Source organism: Colossoma macropomum, unplaced genomic scaffold (genome assembly GCF_904425465.1).
Source record: "Colossoma macropomum unplaced genomic scaffold, Colossoma_macropomum, whole genome shotgun sequence".
Classification (NCBI taxonomy): domain Eukaryota; kingdom Metazoa; phylum Chordata; class Actinopteri; order Characiformes; family Serrasalmidae; genus Colossoma; species Colossoma macropomum.
This window is the reverse complement of record NW_023494790.1, coordinates 20,598,550-20,614,894: the sequence shown is the minus strand read 5'-3', so window position 1 is coordinate 20,614,894 and position 16,345 is coordinate 20,598,550. Positions and strand designations below refer to the sequence as shown.

General features: G+C 38.4%; 1 protein-coding gene across 1 annotated transcript; it reads right to left on the bottom strand.

Moving 5' to 3' along the window:
* Window positions 1–2,067: 2,067 nt before the first annotated feature.
* On the bottom strand, window positions 2,068–15,669 carry si:ch211-27e6.1 (serine/threonine-protein kinase H1). Its single transcript, XM_036571829.1, has 5 exons — window positions 15,413–15,669; window positions 14,272–14,571; window positions 13,222–13,399; window positions 12,397–12,600; window positions 2,068–2,391 (listed from the first exon to the last, which is right to left on the bottom strand). The coding sequence occupies exons 1-5, from the start codon at window positions 15,667–15,669 to the stop codon at window positions 2,068–2,070; spliced, it is 1,263 nt and encodes a 420-aa protein (XP_036427722.1).
* Between the last annotated feature and the right edge of the window lie 676 nt (window positions 15,670–16,345).

Here is a 16,345-nt window from a genome sequence, read left to right as displayed (position 1 = left end):
TTCATCTTTCAAGGGTACTCAATCCTGGTCCTGGAGGTTTCCCTATATCAAAACACCATAAAGCTTCATGAAGCTTCAGTTTCATACTTTAAATTTTCATTTAAAGTAACTAATATTTTTTAAGCAAAATGTTTCAAGCCTCTGGACCCTGTACAAGGCTTGGTTTCTGAACTTGTCCTATTTTTCACTGCTTATGAGTTTGCATGTCTGTGTTTGGTAGTTGTGAAATTATTAGCCTCATAATTACATTTTACCATGTCTGCTGCCAAGTGTAAAACACACTGATGAATATATGTATGTAATGTAAATAATATATACAAATACATTGTACAGATATTGTGAGTGATTATGGAGCTCTTAGAATTTGAAGGCATTTATTTGGCCCCTGAACAGAAACTGTGGCCCCATTACAGCCCCACCTAAAAAATCCCAAACCTTAACCTTATCCTAAACCAGAAAGGTCTGATTTTGAGCATAAAATGCCCACTGTCAGACCAGTTTAGTCCAGAACAGCCCAACACCAAAGTAAAGACAAGTAATTGTTGAACTGATTTCAATTCCTAAAATATCTTAGATGTGCATCCTCTGTACTTTAATATCGTCTCAACAGTCCCCACACCAATCAAATCAGTTGGAGGCAGACGGAAGCATCTGACAGACATTCACAAACTGCTCCTCTTTTAATGTAATCATCACAGCCACACTTTCTGGAGGTGATCAGACTGAGGAAAACTTTACATTGTTTATTCACACAATCAACAGCAGAACAAACCTATTGTGAAAAATATGAATATACAGAAGCATAGAGAAAGAAAAACTATGATTGTGTGCATTGATGAAATAATACCGTGTTAACAGCTAGACTACTTTTCAACCTATTTGCATTTTAATTTAGTTCAGATGCTGAAACTGTTTGGGAAAAAAAAACTGTGTTTTCTCTTTTTTGCCAGTTCAGCTGTTGAGTTATGTGAGAGGCACTAATGAATGGAATTTTTTATTTAAAGCTTGAACTTTTAACAGACCGCTAACTTCTCTGGCTTACTTTCTTCAGTTTATATGCCTCTGATTAATCAGCTATGAATTAGAATTTCATATCAGAGGTGTTTAACATACAGGATGTGTGGGGCTTCAATGCTTTTGCATTCTGTGCTCAGTAATGTTAATTCATGATAATTAAATATGCCTTTAGCCTTTGACAAGCTCTTAAATGTGCATTATGAGGTCAGCTTAAGATTTCAGTTTCAGCAGCTCTGACATGGAGAGCTCTGCCATTTAAGTGTAGCTGAAAGTATTTTTATGACAAGGCAATCTCAGCACTCTTAATGGGGTGAATTTATTGAAGACCGTAAAGTTTTTCAGATTGATGGTCTTTGGGTGGAGTGTAGCCAGATTCTCAGAGAGTGGGAGCTTTAAACCTTGTAAGAGGTGATTTCATTTTAGGAATACTTTCATTTTGCTGTACTATTCAGATGTAATTAAATATTTAATTGCAGAGTGAATTACACTGTGAATTACATTTACATTTAATTGATATTCTGCATCGACAGCTTTGAGTCTGCACTTCAAACTTTTTTCATTTGTTTTAATGTGATGAAATGACAGAAATGTGGCCAATTTTTATATTTTTTTGTAAAACTAGACTCTACAACAACCAAGACAACAATAAAGAACTGTACTAATACAGTAATAATACAGTACATTATCACAGTGCTAATAATATAGTAGGAAGCTATAGGATTTCTATAGCAGTGAATAGTACTATACTGTTAAATTTACAATACTTTGACTGCCATATGATATTTTTGGAGCACTGTCTTATAGTATTTTCTAAAACTTTTGCAATACTCCAAAAGGAATGCTACAGACATAATATTTCTATCTCTGTTCCTCTCATGAAGTAATAATGAATCAGATCTCCTCTTTTACTTACAAACACTAACACTAAATTGAAAGTTTATAGTATGATAGAATTTCTCAGCTTCATTTAGGAGGCTACAAGTGAAAAGTAATTCAAATAAAATGACATGCTTTTGCTATCACTGGTGATAACTTGCGAAGCCTAAGGGTTTAAGCAGACACCATCACACTGCGCTGCAATCTGTTTTCACCTAATTGGCATGATTCATGACCCGAGTGTGAGCGAGGGCTGGCGGCACATCGTGACCCATGAGCGGAACCTGAGCTGCTGCTTCTTCGGGCAGAGGACCGCGAGGCCCGCTGCCTGAGGTTCTGGGATATGGGCCGGTGGAGGTTCCTTTTGGACGAGCCGGCTGCCATGGTGACCAGCCAAGGATGTTTAAGAGCTTGCTCTGCAGTCATTCTCTGCTCAGGGTTGAGACTCAGCAGACGCTCTATGAAGTCTTTAGCCTGGTTAGATACTGAGCTCCACGGCTGGGCAGAAGACAAATACAGAGACAGAAAGGTGTTAATTGGTTGTCACAGACCAATCCTGCACCACATCTCCCCTGCTGTAACATGCCTGACTCAGGAAGGACTTGATAATTAACTGAAGGATTAGATCAGTTTTGTTAGAGTAGGGAAAACCTAAAAGCATTCATTGTGGAGATGCCAGAGCTGGCATTGAGAGCCGCTGTACTAGTATTTTTCATGTACACTTCTAATTAACATGTCTATTTTGGGTAGAGGAATGTAGTGCATCAAAGAGGAATTGAGAAATGTTCATTTGGCAAGAGTGGCCTACTGTCATTTGTATTTTTTGCTATTTGAATCTCGCTGAAATTCTGCTCTCTCTTTTATCACTGAAATAATCAGATACCCATTGTAAACATTCTAACAGTTCTACGGTTAACTGGACATCAGTAGCAGAGGGGAACCATCAGGGCCTTGTAGGCCTAAAGATTTCTGGGAACTAAATATACATAATTTTTAGTTAATTTCGTAAAACCGTCATGCTTGTTTGTTTTAAAAACATGCTTGTATTGACATAACATTCTTAATTCATTGTTAAGTTGTAGTTGGAAACATAAGGGTTAAAGTTGTAAAATGCCCAATGGAAAACTGTCCAGTCAGGAATTTTTTCCTCAATGGTATCTAGATAGATACAGCTATAATAGCTTTCCCAATGGTTAAGCCTTCAGGAGCCTTCAGGACCCTTCAGGAGGTTGAACTCAAGGCATTGTGTGTCTGATAAACCACCAACATAATTGGAAAATGATTATGTATAGTTTATTATAATATAGTGATATTAGTTGACTATAGTAGATTATAGTGCAATCAACTAATCTGTTTTTGGATTCCAACAGGTGGGAACAATCACAAGAGAAAAAAAAAACATCACTGTAGGCATTGTAGAAGGCCCGGATAATTAAGCAATAGAACACGAGAGGGAGTGTTATCATGAAATAACATCATGTTATTCTCGATATCACACAACCTCGAGTGTTCTAGTGCTTTTATACAACAGTTAAATAAATAAAGTAATAAATAAATAAATTGGGCTGTGAACGTGGCATTTAATATGTTTTAATGTTAGCGATTCTTTCCACCAAATTATAGTTCCTTAAAAAGCAGTTTGTTGCTATGTCAGAGTAATGAACTCCGCTCACTCGCTGCACAGCCAGCAGTTTGTTCTCCAGCTCCTTCTTTTGTTCTAGCCTGTCTGTAAAGCGTTTTGCAGCCAATTTTGTTTGGCGAATGGTATTCGGTTCTTTTCTGGCTAATTCCAGGTAGTTTAGGCGTTCTTCTGTCACAGCTCCGACCGAAAAGCTGCTCAGTGGTAATGACAGTTTTGGAATTTAGCGTAGTCTCATCTTCAGTGTCGGACCAAATCGGCTGTCGGTCAAATGTGATCTTAAAAGTATGCATCATCTGTTTGTGCACAAAGTAAGAAGTAAAAATGTCAAATGGCTTGAGCGTCTCCCACAGTTGTCAAAGTCATTGCTTAGCAATGGCGTCTAAGTGGACTGATACAGTGTTTGTGAAAAAACAACGCTTCTCAACCAATCAGCTTGCGTGGCCGGAACTAACTGTTGTGTGAAGGTATGTCACTGACAGTGAAAATGGCAGCAGACATTCTACTGCTTAGTCCTTTACTGAGGACACTGTGAAACTGGAACATACAGGTTAAAATACATGTATCATCTTTTACAGACTTCAAATGTCTGTGTTCTAACCATAAAGGCCAGTGTTAGCATAGGGCTACCATAACATTGCACACCTACTGTAAATTAGCATTATTGTATCCATGTTTTTTCTTGATTTTTGGCATAAATTGGATCAGATTGAAAGCTTAGCTCTAATATTCGCAGTTCACCACTGAAGAGTAATGATGCTACAAGCAGTGTGATTAGCACATTCCACTTTAAATGCTCAATTTTTATGTTGGGGCAGGTGTGGCTCAGTGGAGCAGTGCTAATGTGGTTGCACATTTCCTCTAGTCATTGCTTTTATTTTTAATTTATTTTTATCTTTAATGTAACTATGAAGAATATCTAATTTTTTATATCATCCTGGAGATTCATAATTTAAATGTCAATGAATGTTCACACTGTTTCTAAATAAATGAAGCACTAGAAAACCAAGAAAAGCAGTGAATGCTAAAATTGAGAATAACATAACACACACACACACACACACACACACACACACACAAACTTTTTATGAAGAGACCTAATGAAAAATAATAAGAGGTAATTAATAGAAGCCAAAACTGCAAAGAATTCTAGGTAGCTCCATCCCCAGTGCAACATTTTCTTGTATTAAGATCTTGTGAATTTCTGTTGTGTACTTGATTTTAAAAAGTGCAACAGTTGAGAAATAACAATCATCAATTAGTAAAGCACTGTGTAAAATATTGGACTGCAAAATTGACACTTACCATATAAATATTAAATTAGGTCGGCCAATATTATCAGTCATTTGGAATTTGTAACCCCTTAAAATGATATGGTGTTGGCTACACATTTTTCATATAGGTGGGACCCTAGTCAACTCATAAAACATACAACTAGACCAATTCCATTTGTAATACTATTGGTTTTTTGTCTGTGCTGCTCTCTCTTTTTTTAAAACGACACATATCTCTCAATTACACTGGCTAGAGCTGTGCAACATAATCATGAGTGACATGCCGACTGGAAATGTAGCAGTATGTGAAACTTTGAAAAAAACATGTTCTCTCAGTTTACACTGCTTTCATTCAAAATAAGAAAACACGTTTATCTCTCCAAAGTCTTCACTGGACAAGACTACTGCTGTGGATTTAGACGCACACATTGCCAGCCCACAAAGCAGCAGGCGCCGTGTGTATTTTGACAGGGTGAGGAAATAGCTGAGGCCATCATGACTGACTGTAGACGTGTTTACACTACAACAATGTACGGCCTCTGAAGCAAGAACAGCTCAAGGCTTTCTTTCCAGGCCATCTATACCTAAGACATGCTTAGAAAAGATGCATCAAGCAGAAAAGGAGGCCTAGCTCTGAATCATAATCCACCTCTTTTTCTCTCTGACTTTTTTTCTGTCACACACACACATTCACTCACCCTCACGGGCACACACTCTCTCTCACATAGTAATGACAATTAATCATCCATGAAATTGACAATCGCAAGACTGTTGCTGACGAATGGAAAGAGCAGGCCTTACTCAAAGACACATACACAATGCACAGTTTTAGAACTAAAAAAAAAGACCACAAATCCATAAGTCATTCTATGTCCTTTCTCCACCAAAGGGAAGAGCCCCTCCTTAATACTTTTAGCGAGGAGGGGAAAGAGAAAATTCTCGCATCAATAAAACATTGAGGGAGCTGAATGACTAACTCTGGGCCACTCAGCCATCATCTATCATTCTCTGTCTTGTTGGGCGGATCCGTATTCATCTGCTTAAATATATATCTGAAGTGAAGTGAGGGTCTTTGCTGAGTCTGTGCGCGTGTATGCGTCCCTGCTCTATAAGTAATGCCTGAGTAGTTTCTAATTACATATCACAACACAGCTTTCAAAATCACAGACTTCAACTAATAAAATAGAGTTTAAAAGTTGGCCTGAAATAATAAATGATGTTTATTTTTTTATTTACTTATTTTCAGCTACTTTTTGTCTTGGACTGCATTTGTAAGGCTTTCTGATAAGAGGAAGTAGAAGCTGTTTGAATGAAAGTGAAAGACTACATTACTTTAGATGAGCTACTTGAGTATAGAGCTTAGAGTCAATGACTTGGACTTGAGTTGCTCGTTAAATGACTCATGATTCGACTTGGACTCGTGAAATTTCAGCTTCAGAAAAAACACAAACAAAACGGATTAAATTCAAACCTGCAACCTTAATGCAGTAAATGAATAAAACCTTATGTTTCCAGCTTATGTGATTGTGTCAGTTCTGCTTGTCATTACTGCAGTGCCATTCTCTTGCAGTTCGCAGCAGTGTCAGGTTCGACATGTTTTCAGTTAGTTATGGCTGTGCAGTTGTGTGCAAAAGTTTGAACACCCCCTGTCAAATTACATCTTTTGTTGATTTTCTAAGTGAAAATAAGTTACTCGACAGAGAACAGGAACTTAAATATGGCAAGTTTTAGTGCACAATTTCTATTTATTTTCTGAATTTAACGTATTGGAAACAAACTGGAAACACCTTCTAACTTCTGGACAGGCTAAATTTTATGATTGTTTTTTCCCTAATATGTTAAATTAAGCAATTAAACATTTAGAGTTTTCTCTGTATAAAATGTGTTGTTATTTTCACAAATTGACAAAACATGTAATTTGACCAAGGGTGCCCAAACTTATGCACATGACTGTAGTTTGGATAGTAAGTGTGTCAGCTAGCTCATTCAGCTGAAGTGGTAATAAGCTTTAGATGACATTCTTAGAAAGAAACACCCTAAACCTCCAGCTGCATTTACTGTGTGTAGCATTTCAGTTCTGTCCTTCAACCTGAAGGTGTTTCTATAATGATTTTTTCTTGTTTTTGAAAGTGTATCAAAGCATATAAGTGTATATGTAGCACACATTGCACTGTACACTCACATATGCAAAATGTTCATTAACATGCAAAAGATCACATACAGCACAGTATCATCATCCATTTCAACAGCATTACAACACAAAGCAGCTCTACAATTGTGTGAACAGCTAGGCGCTAATCAACTAATAACTCACTACAACCGCAAACTAAGCCACATCTGTAAAAGGTAAGTTAATATGAATACACAGCTAAAAAGGATCATATGTGCCTTATTAACTGTTAAGGAGGGATTTTTAGACTCGTGAAGTCTTGTTGTCATTCTGTGTGAACTGATGTCTCTATGGGGAAAATGAACGGTTTCTTCAAAAATAGCTACTCACATCTTGTTCCGGACCCAATGTACTACATGCACGCTAACACCATTGTGCACTGAATTGACATCAGAATACTTCTTCAAAATACCTCACAAACACCATTGTTAAATGTGGTAGTGAAGTTGCTTTGGCAGTAGTGGCCTACAGTTTAGACTTACTTTCATGTGACTTATTATTTTAATCTGCAGTAGCGTTAGCTTGTTTGTAGCATATATCTAGCATTATTTGTACTACAACATTGTAATTCTGAGGATCCAGTGACATTTTGTGGAAAAATGTATGTAGGACAAAACATCTGGTTTGCAACCATATTGTTTACTGAAGGACGTGATAGCAGTGATTTTCAAAAATGCCATTCATTTTGCACATAGACACAAATGCTTAGATTGAGAGTTCCTGATATGAGTATGACACCAACTATAGAATGACACACAACTTCAGAGGTCTATTAATTCACACACATGACAGTAGGCAATAAATCAATGAATTCCCTTCACTTGTTTTCACTCTTGCTTCATTTCACCTGAATGTGTGATGCGTAAAGGGGGCTGGAGTGAAACACTGTTTTCTCCAGTGCAGCCCTTCATACAAAAATAATATATAAAGAGCAAAACTCAAACTTTTTAGAGCACATGTTTTAAAAGTCACAGTCGCAGACTTGAAAGCAGCATCTGTTTCAGTAAGTAAAGTAAATTCATAAATATTGATACAATCATCACTGTATAAGTATGCATAACAGCTTGATATATAAGGCTGTGTTCAGAATATCGACATGCTGACACCGTCGTACGCAAACGTTAGATCGTCATTTTTAAGTGAAAAGAGGTTCAACACATTCTCTACAGAGGACACACTTCTGCAGTTTAATGCACAATTACTGTTTATGTGCTGAATTTAACATATTGTAAAAAATAAAGCATAAAATGTGGCCTGTGCAAAAGCTATGGCAGATTTTATATTTTATGTTTTATTTTATCCACTATGTTAATTTCAGCAAATAAATAGAAATTGTGCTTTAAAATTTGCAGAAATTTTCAGAAAAAAATTTAATTTTGACGTGGTAACTTTCACTTAGAAAATCAGCAAAACATGCAATATGAACAAGGGTGTTTAAACTTTTGCATATGACTGTATCAGCACATCAGTGTTTTGAACATAGCCCTATGTTTGTGAGTGTTTGTGAGTGTGTGTCAGTGTGATGTGTGAAGGAGGTGATAAAAGCCTTGTGGTACATTCAGAATGTGTTTCCCTCCCTTGCTCCTCCAACTGCTTCCTCCTCCTCCTCCTCTCCTCCTCCCTCCTCACCCCCCCACTCAGGAAAATAGCCGCGGGCCAGACGGGTCACACCTGAGACATGCTGCATCCTCCAGTCGTAGGAGGGCCAGCGTGTCTGTCAGGAGCCTCCAGGCTGTTTACACAGCTGACCAGAATTCACCTCCCTCTCACACACTCTCTCGCACACACACACAGACAGTGTTTGCCCTCTGGTTGACACTTGGCTGTTGACTGGTCTCTGCTCCGCTGCCTGCCTCTTTTCAGCTCTCTTTACCTGGCACCCCCGTCAGACCTACGCAAACTATATCCGGACCACTCTGGATCATTTAGATTTGGTTCTGACTGTATGTCCTTTCCTGCTTCCTGCTGTGTTTTTTTTAGAACTCAGCAAAGTGCTGGATGACTCGCAGACAACATCACTATGGATTTCCATTATAGTGCTTTTTGTGCAGTGCTTCACAAATTAAACACTGAGGGACCTGTTTGCAGGTGCAGCTTCTGTTTCTTTCGTAACTTCATAACACAAGTAGGTACCTTGAGGGGAAAAAGCACGATACCCTCCTCTCCTGATCAAACACTGCAGCCAAATCAAATCTCGACACTATGGTCTAATCGTGAGGATCACTGCATTCCTGAGATTTTTTTCCCCAGAAATCTTCTGGGGAAAAAAAGGTCTGTTGAGGTCTGTTGATCAATTTTTTTTTCTTTGTTTGTTTATATCAAGTTGTACAAGAAAAGATGTTAAAAATATATGATTATTATATCGTATGATACTAACCAACAATCCCACCCTCCACCAACTATCGAGCGAAAACACCATTCATCACCTCCATTCTGACTCTGGTTGCTTAGCCTGCTGCAGACTTATCACTTGATTTAGTCTCTCATTTTCACTTTCGGTTTTGGACCAGTTGTAAAAAGAATCACTTACAAGTTATTTCAGTTTGTTCACACTGGCAACCCGTGTTCATGTTAACCTAAGTTTGGCAGTTCAAATATCTGCCAGTATTCGTGTTGTTTTCTGTTGCATTGCGAGGCTGTGAGGCTGTGAGACAGATCAGCTGATCGTAAAACAAATTTGTATGCGGTTCCAGTTTCTTTTCCTCTAACTGTGCATAGGTTTATACATCATCATCCTGTACATGCTAAACTTAAACAATCAGCTTTACAGTAAATTGTTGTGGTACAAAACAATTTTCAGTTTTCATTTTTCTACATCATGCTCCATGCTACACCATGCTACACCATGCTACACCATGCTACATAAATGATCCCAAATCACTTGTAACAAAACCTATTTACATTAACTTACATCAAAATTAAAGAAAGTCTTGGCCTTCTCCTGTTTTAGGAGACACTTTCAATTTACATTGTTCTTAAGAGGGGCTTCTTCCCCCATTTCCCCTGTAAGTTTCAGAGTGGTTACCATGGCTGCACAAGGTATAGTTTCTTAATCATCATTATTCTATGCAGTAATGATATTCCAGAAGGCTAGAATATGCAAATGAGCCCTGAACCATGTTTTATAGTGTGCTATGAGCACCACCTGACCTTTGGATGAATCACAGCATTCACATGATTTCACATTAATGAATCATTTTAGTCAAAAATCAAAAAATCAAATCCTTGACCATGTCATATCAAAGGCTTACCAATGTGTTTTCAATATAGTAAAAGGCATTTTTATAAGTAAGGTTATACTGGCAGATCTGGGAGTGCCACCAGAATTGAGGAGGCAGTGCTCATGATTAAGCGTATTTCGTCAGTTTATATTGATAATTAGTCCAGACAGGCATAAACCTTTGGGTTCTGTTCACATTTTGATCCTGCCAAGTTACATTCTGTGTGCAGCTGCATGATTAGCAGAATATATTTGTGTAGCATAATAATACTTCAGTGAAGGGGGACTTTATAATGCCCTAGTTAATGCCTTTACTAAGTCACAGCAAACCAGTAGTTGGAAATGAACTGCCTGTTCATACTATAACTCAAACTAGGCTGGACACTTTATGTATTATACATCATAATCTTTTGCACATTTTTGATAGGAAGATAAGAAGACAGCCTGATGAAATGCAGTCTAAGAGGTTAGGTATTGACCAGAAGCTTCTTTGCTCTTTTAATAAGCACAGTTCTTACAGATGCCATGCTCAAATAAAGCTTATACACCAGAGGTGAACACCTTCTTAATACATGTTGACAACAAACATGTACTAACTTTATTTTAGAATAGAGGACTAGTTTATTTTTAATAAGAGATGATTGGTGGTTTATTATTTGGTTACTAACATGAATCAAAGGAAAATAAGCAGATTATAGACCCAGTGCTCAGACAAAGGTTGTGCACAAGATTATAATGTATAATGTATAATGTGATTATAATGCATAAAGTGCTCTGGAAATGCTTAATTCACTCTAGTTATTACGTAATAACGTAGCAATGGTCACTCAGTTAATTACCAGCTACTGATTTGATCAGACTCAATAAGAGCCTTACAAGGGCATTATAATGTATCTCTATACTGAGGTGTTACTGCAATATGATTTTCATGTCCATGCCGCCATAATCTAAATGACTTTATGAGCTCCTCCAAATGCAACAGCTCCACTGGTAGAGTGATAATTAGTCCCATAAAGACTCCTTTTTAGTGTTTCACTTATCATAATATTTGTAGCAAAGACATAAAACATCAAAATATAACTTGTCACCAGTGCTGTACAGCCTCAGTTGTTAGTGAGGATTTAAGATTAATAGCTGAATAATAATTTGTTAGTCAATGACCTGGTCTTAATGTTTATTACATACTTCTATAACCTAAGAATAACTTTGCATTTTAGTCCATGTAGGTAATAAATAATAAGCCTTAGGATGTAATAAGCCTGGACTTTTAAGGGGGTTAAAGACTTAATGTTTATAAATAAGTAATATTTAAGAGATATAAAAACACAATAAGAATTACTGTCTTCATGGTTATGGAAAAAACATCCTTTGCTTTTAAGGTAAGTCAATGGAACCAGACTTTTTTCCAAGTCATTTTGGGTCATTTCTTTTAGCCCATTCATCATGAAATTTACATACCATGTAAAGGGCAACAGGTATTTTCAAATTATGTCAAAAACTGAAAAATAGCGGGTGATTCAAAAAGATTAATCCGATTAATCCGCCATATTTTTTACAACGGTGAGGCGCCTAGGAACCAATCACTTACCAATTAAAAGAGGGGGTCATAGAGTTTTAGAAGATGGCTAAATAAGAAGCCTTAGTACGTAATAAGCCTGAGAAGGGGTTCATTTACATATATAGGTCTGGTAAAATCAAGTATTTTTATATGAATTAAAATAAAATGTATTTTTTATATTTATACAGTTTGCAATACGGAGTTTCATTACTTAACAATTGTGTTACAATACAGGACATGACTGTATTACTGTATTACAGTGTACAGCAGAATACAGTCATCACAGTAACACAACAGTGCAGAATACAGTTACTCCACAGTACTCCTGCGGTCCAGGTCACTGTGAGGTCAGTTGTTATTATGTTTACTGTTATTTACTGTTAATCAGGTACAGCATACCGTCAATGTAATTCAATTATTACTTTTATTTACTGTAATTTTACACTTTTTACAGTACATCCTAACATTATAGCCTGCATAAGCATATGTTGATCTGCATTGAACCAGACAAACAAATGCACCCACACCTACACATGTGACCTTGCCATCCTTTTACACAGATGGTGAAGACCCTGAAGAGGCACTGTGAAATAGAAAGAGAGAGAGAGAAAGAGACACTACATCATAGTTCGTGACACTCACTTCACCGTGGAAACTGTAGCTGCCCCTGAGGATGGCCTTGAAGAGGCGTGGCCGACTGCGCTGGTCGAAGGGCATGGAGCCACTCAGCAGGATGTAGGAAATCACTCCTAGTGCCCACATGTCCACCGCACTGCCGTAGGGTCTCCTACCCACCATCTCAGGGGCTAAATACTCAGGGGTTCCGCACAACGTCCTCAGTGCCCAGTCATGTCCATTTCGGCACCTATTATCCTCGGTCAGAGATGCTATTGTGAAGCTATGAAAGCCTTTCTCCTGGTTGTTATGATCTCCATCTTGTCTGCGCTGAATACAGTTAGTTTGTCCTCTAGCTTTCAGCTTGTCATGTGAAAATTGGCTTTGTTTCTCTTGGCCAAGTCTATTTTCTCTTTCTCCTTCCATATCAGGGTTGGTATGTTTAGAAGTTTCTAAACCATCTGTCTGACTTTCCTCTAGCTGGTCCCTTTTAGTACCCCCGGAGAGTGCAGTGCAGCTGCCCCCCTCATTCTCTACACCACTGCTATCTTTTCCCGTTCCATCAAATCCCAACCTTTCATCTATTTCCCTTTCATCTCCTGTGCTGACCGGACACCCATTCGCATCCCCTCTCTCATCTCCTCCAATGGCAACACCCTTTCCCTGGCTGCTTTCTTTGGCTTTTCGATCCTCTACTAATCTTCTGCAGTCATATAAAGCGTCCTTTTCCTTTATATTTATAATACTGCAACTTCTGGTGCCACCAGTACCCCGATCATCATCCACAACTGATCTAGCACAATCCACAATCTCTCGGGCACTTCCAGCTCCACAGCTGCCCCCAACTGTCATATCACCTCTTCCCAGAGTGCGGCTCTTGCTGCCCCAGCAGGCCAGCCCGAAGTCAGTTATGATCAGACGTGAATCCTGACCTGGATGGTAGTACAGCAGATTCTCTGGCTTCAGGTCTCTGTGAATGATGCCCAGGGCGTGGATGTAGCGCAGCCCACTTGACACCATGATGAGCGCCCTGGTCATAAGGGTGGGGGATATGGCAAAAATGAGGGGTGTAAAGTTTCACAAATTCAGAAGTCTGTTCTATGCCATACAGTATAGTGTCTTCACCAAATACTGTTTCTGATACATTAAAAATAAATGAAGAGTGCTATGAGCTAACATGCCATGGTACAACACTATAATACACTGTCAGAAAAAAAGGTACTGTAGAGGAACATCATTATTTTATTGTAAAATCAACTCATCCTTAGGTATTTTCTTTAAAAAACATAGCAAAATGTTGTGAGGTTGTTGATGTTCAGCTGAATAGTAATAGTTAGCAATAGTGATAGTTAAAAAAAGCATTTTTTTGTGGTGTTTGCAAGACTTTTACATTTATATGTTTTTTTTTGATTGTTTACATATTGGAACACAAAATGATTGTTTATTCATTTTGCTAGATATAAGTTTCTCGTTATGTTTGTGCAAATTAAAGTTTAAATGTCTGTTAAATGTTATTTTAGACATTATTTAATGAAAATAGATAATAGATTAAGATAATATTTAATGAAGAAACAGGAGGAAATACAATTTCAATATCTTACTTCTTTAACTGTGATTGTTTAACTACATGTTAGTTGCATAACCAATCCATAGCAATTACTGAACAATAGTTAAGATTAATAACTGAGTAATTAACCGAAGGGTCAAAGAGTTAGTCAAAGGGTTAATAATGGCATAGTCAGTTACTTGTTACTATGCAGTTTAGATACTTCCTTTTCCTATAAGGTTGTTATTGTTTACAGCCACTCTATGAAGTGTCGTTTTATGATACATACAGTTATTGAATGATATATACTACATTTATCAATAATGCAAACATATTGTCATATTTCTCACCCCTACCTTGTGGCGTCAGTCTCAGTGAAGGAGCCTCTAGCGACCACTCGCTCCAGCAGCTCCCCTCCTGTGGCTAGCTCCAGAACAAGGTAAACACGATGCGAAGTTTCAAACACCTCTGCTAGACGGATGATGTTGGCATGGCAGACCCTCCATAGAACCTCCAGTTCTGCACGACATGACTCACGACCTTCGTGGCCTTTGACCTCCAAGAGTTTGATGGCGAAGGGCTGGCGGGTGTGTCTATGTTCAACACGCACCACATGACTGAAGCTGCCCTGACCAATCAGAGCCTTGATGTCATACCTGGAAAAATATTACCCAACATTATGTGGATCCCTTTTTTATGTTCAACACTGGGGGGCTGTGTGTGTGTGTGTGTGTGTTTGTGTGTGTGTGTGGCGGGGGGGGTAATAATGGAGAACCCCCATTGACTACCACTTACATTAAAATTTCTAAAAGCATTTTAAAGCACTATGCTGATAATTATCTTTTGATACCTATGTATATGAAAGCCTCAGAGAACCTGCTCTCAGGTTATTATAATACACAACATTTGTATTCATTAAATACACAATTACCACAGCAGGTCATGGATCTGCATGCACTTCACAGTCTGACCGTCTGCTAAGCCCCGTCTCACAGTTTCTGAGAAGGCTGTGCTCCAAGATTCTGAAGCTTTAAATACTTCGGGCCCTGCTGTGAAGAGAGCTGTTGAGGAAGGACGGTCATTTTATCACATCCCCAGGAGGCCATATCTACCTGACAAATGACAATGAACTGAGGGCAGCATGGCCCAGCTGGGTGGCCACAGGTGAGCTGCTTACAAATACGAGAAAGTTTCTCAAATATGAAACTATAATATGCTTTTGGAGCCAATGATGATAGCAGGGCTTTTAAAACATTTAATGACGCCTTACACGCCTGTACAAATATATTCCGCTAATCATGCAGCTGCACACAGAATATAACTTGGCAGGATCAAAATGTGAACAGAACCCAAAGGTTTATGCCTGTCTGGACTAATTATCAATATAAACTGAAGAAATACGCTTAATTATGAGCACTGCCTCCTCAATTCTGGTGGCACTCCCAGATCTGCCAGTATAACCTTACTTATTTTTAAAAATTTGTCTGTGCATCATACCTGGCTGTGACGCGGGGGTCAAACTTTGTCCGAAACTTCATTTCAGCTTTGTTGGTTTGTCTAATCCTGGAAGCAGCTCCATCATTGACAGGGCCTTGGGTTGGACTCCACGGGTGAGGTGCTCTTTTCTGTTTCTTTAAGTCTTCATCAAAATCCTTGTTTTTGTTGTAGCTCATGACAGACTTCATAAAGCTGAAATGACCCGTCTTTGAGGAAGGCTCTGACAGTAGCCCTACTTTGCTAGCACTACTGCCCATGGTAAACATTAACCAGATACAGCATGTAGTAACTGTATTGTCTTGCCTGATCTGTAGCTATAGCTGCTATAGGATGAGGACGTGCATACCTACAAAGCTTCTGGTTGATTTTGCTGACCAAAGCCTAACCAATCAACAACAATGCTCCGCCCCCACACACCTGCAGTGAGGGGCCTGAGTGCAGCTGCAGATGGCGTGCGGGTGCAAACCTTTTGATCCCTTTGTTCTCTCAAAATGGTTAAAGTTCTGGGGGTCTTAATTAATATCTTTAGATTAGTTTATAGGTTTAACAGGTGGACTCTGACTCTTGCTTCTCGTTGAGAAGTCCAAAAAAGTATCTCCAAAATAGAAAATTTACAGGAGAAGGCAAACTCTTCCTTTACATTTAATGCAGGGGTGTCTGATCTTATTCCCAAAGGGCCAGTGTGGCTACAGTTGTCCCTCAAAAACACACCTAATTCCCTTGTTTAATCAGTTCTTTTCAGTCTTCAAACTGCTGAGTAGTTGCTTTGTTGGAAAGAAAACCTGCAGCCACACGGGCCCTTTGTGGATAAGATTGGACACCCCTGATTTAATGTAAGTTAAAGGGATTTTATTCCAAGAAATTTTGGAGCATTTCTGATGGTTTGTTCATCTTGAAGTGTCCACACAATGTAAAGGACAGCTACTGTGATCA

Bases quoted from the DNA above. Each gene is read 5' to 3' on its own strand.
- si:ch211-27e6.1 (XM_036571829.1), bottom strand. From the start codon at position 15,669: ATGGGCAGTAGTGCTAGCAAAGTAGGGCTACTGTCAGAGCCTTCCTCA. The intron at 14,572-15,412 runs GTATGATGCACA...ATATTTTTCCAG, and splicing joins GACCCCCGCGTCACAGCCAG to GTATGACATCAAGGCTCTGA. The intron at 13,400-14,271 runs GTAGGGGTGAGA...CCTTATGACCAG, and splicing joins ACTGAGACTGACGCCACAAG to GGCGCTCATCATGGTGTCAA.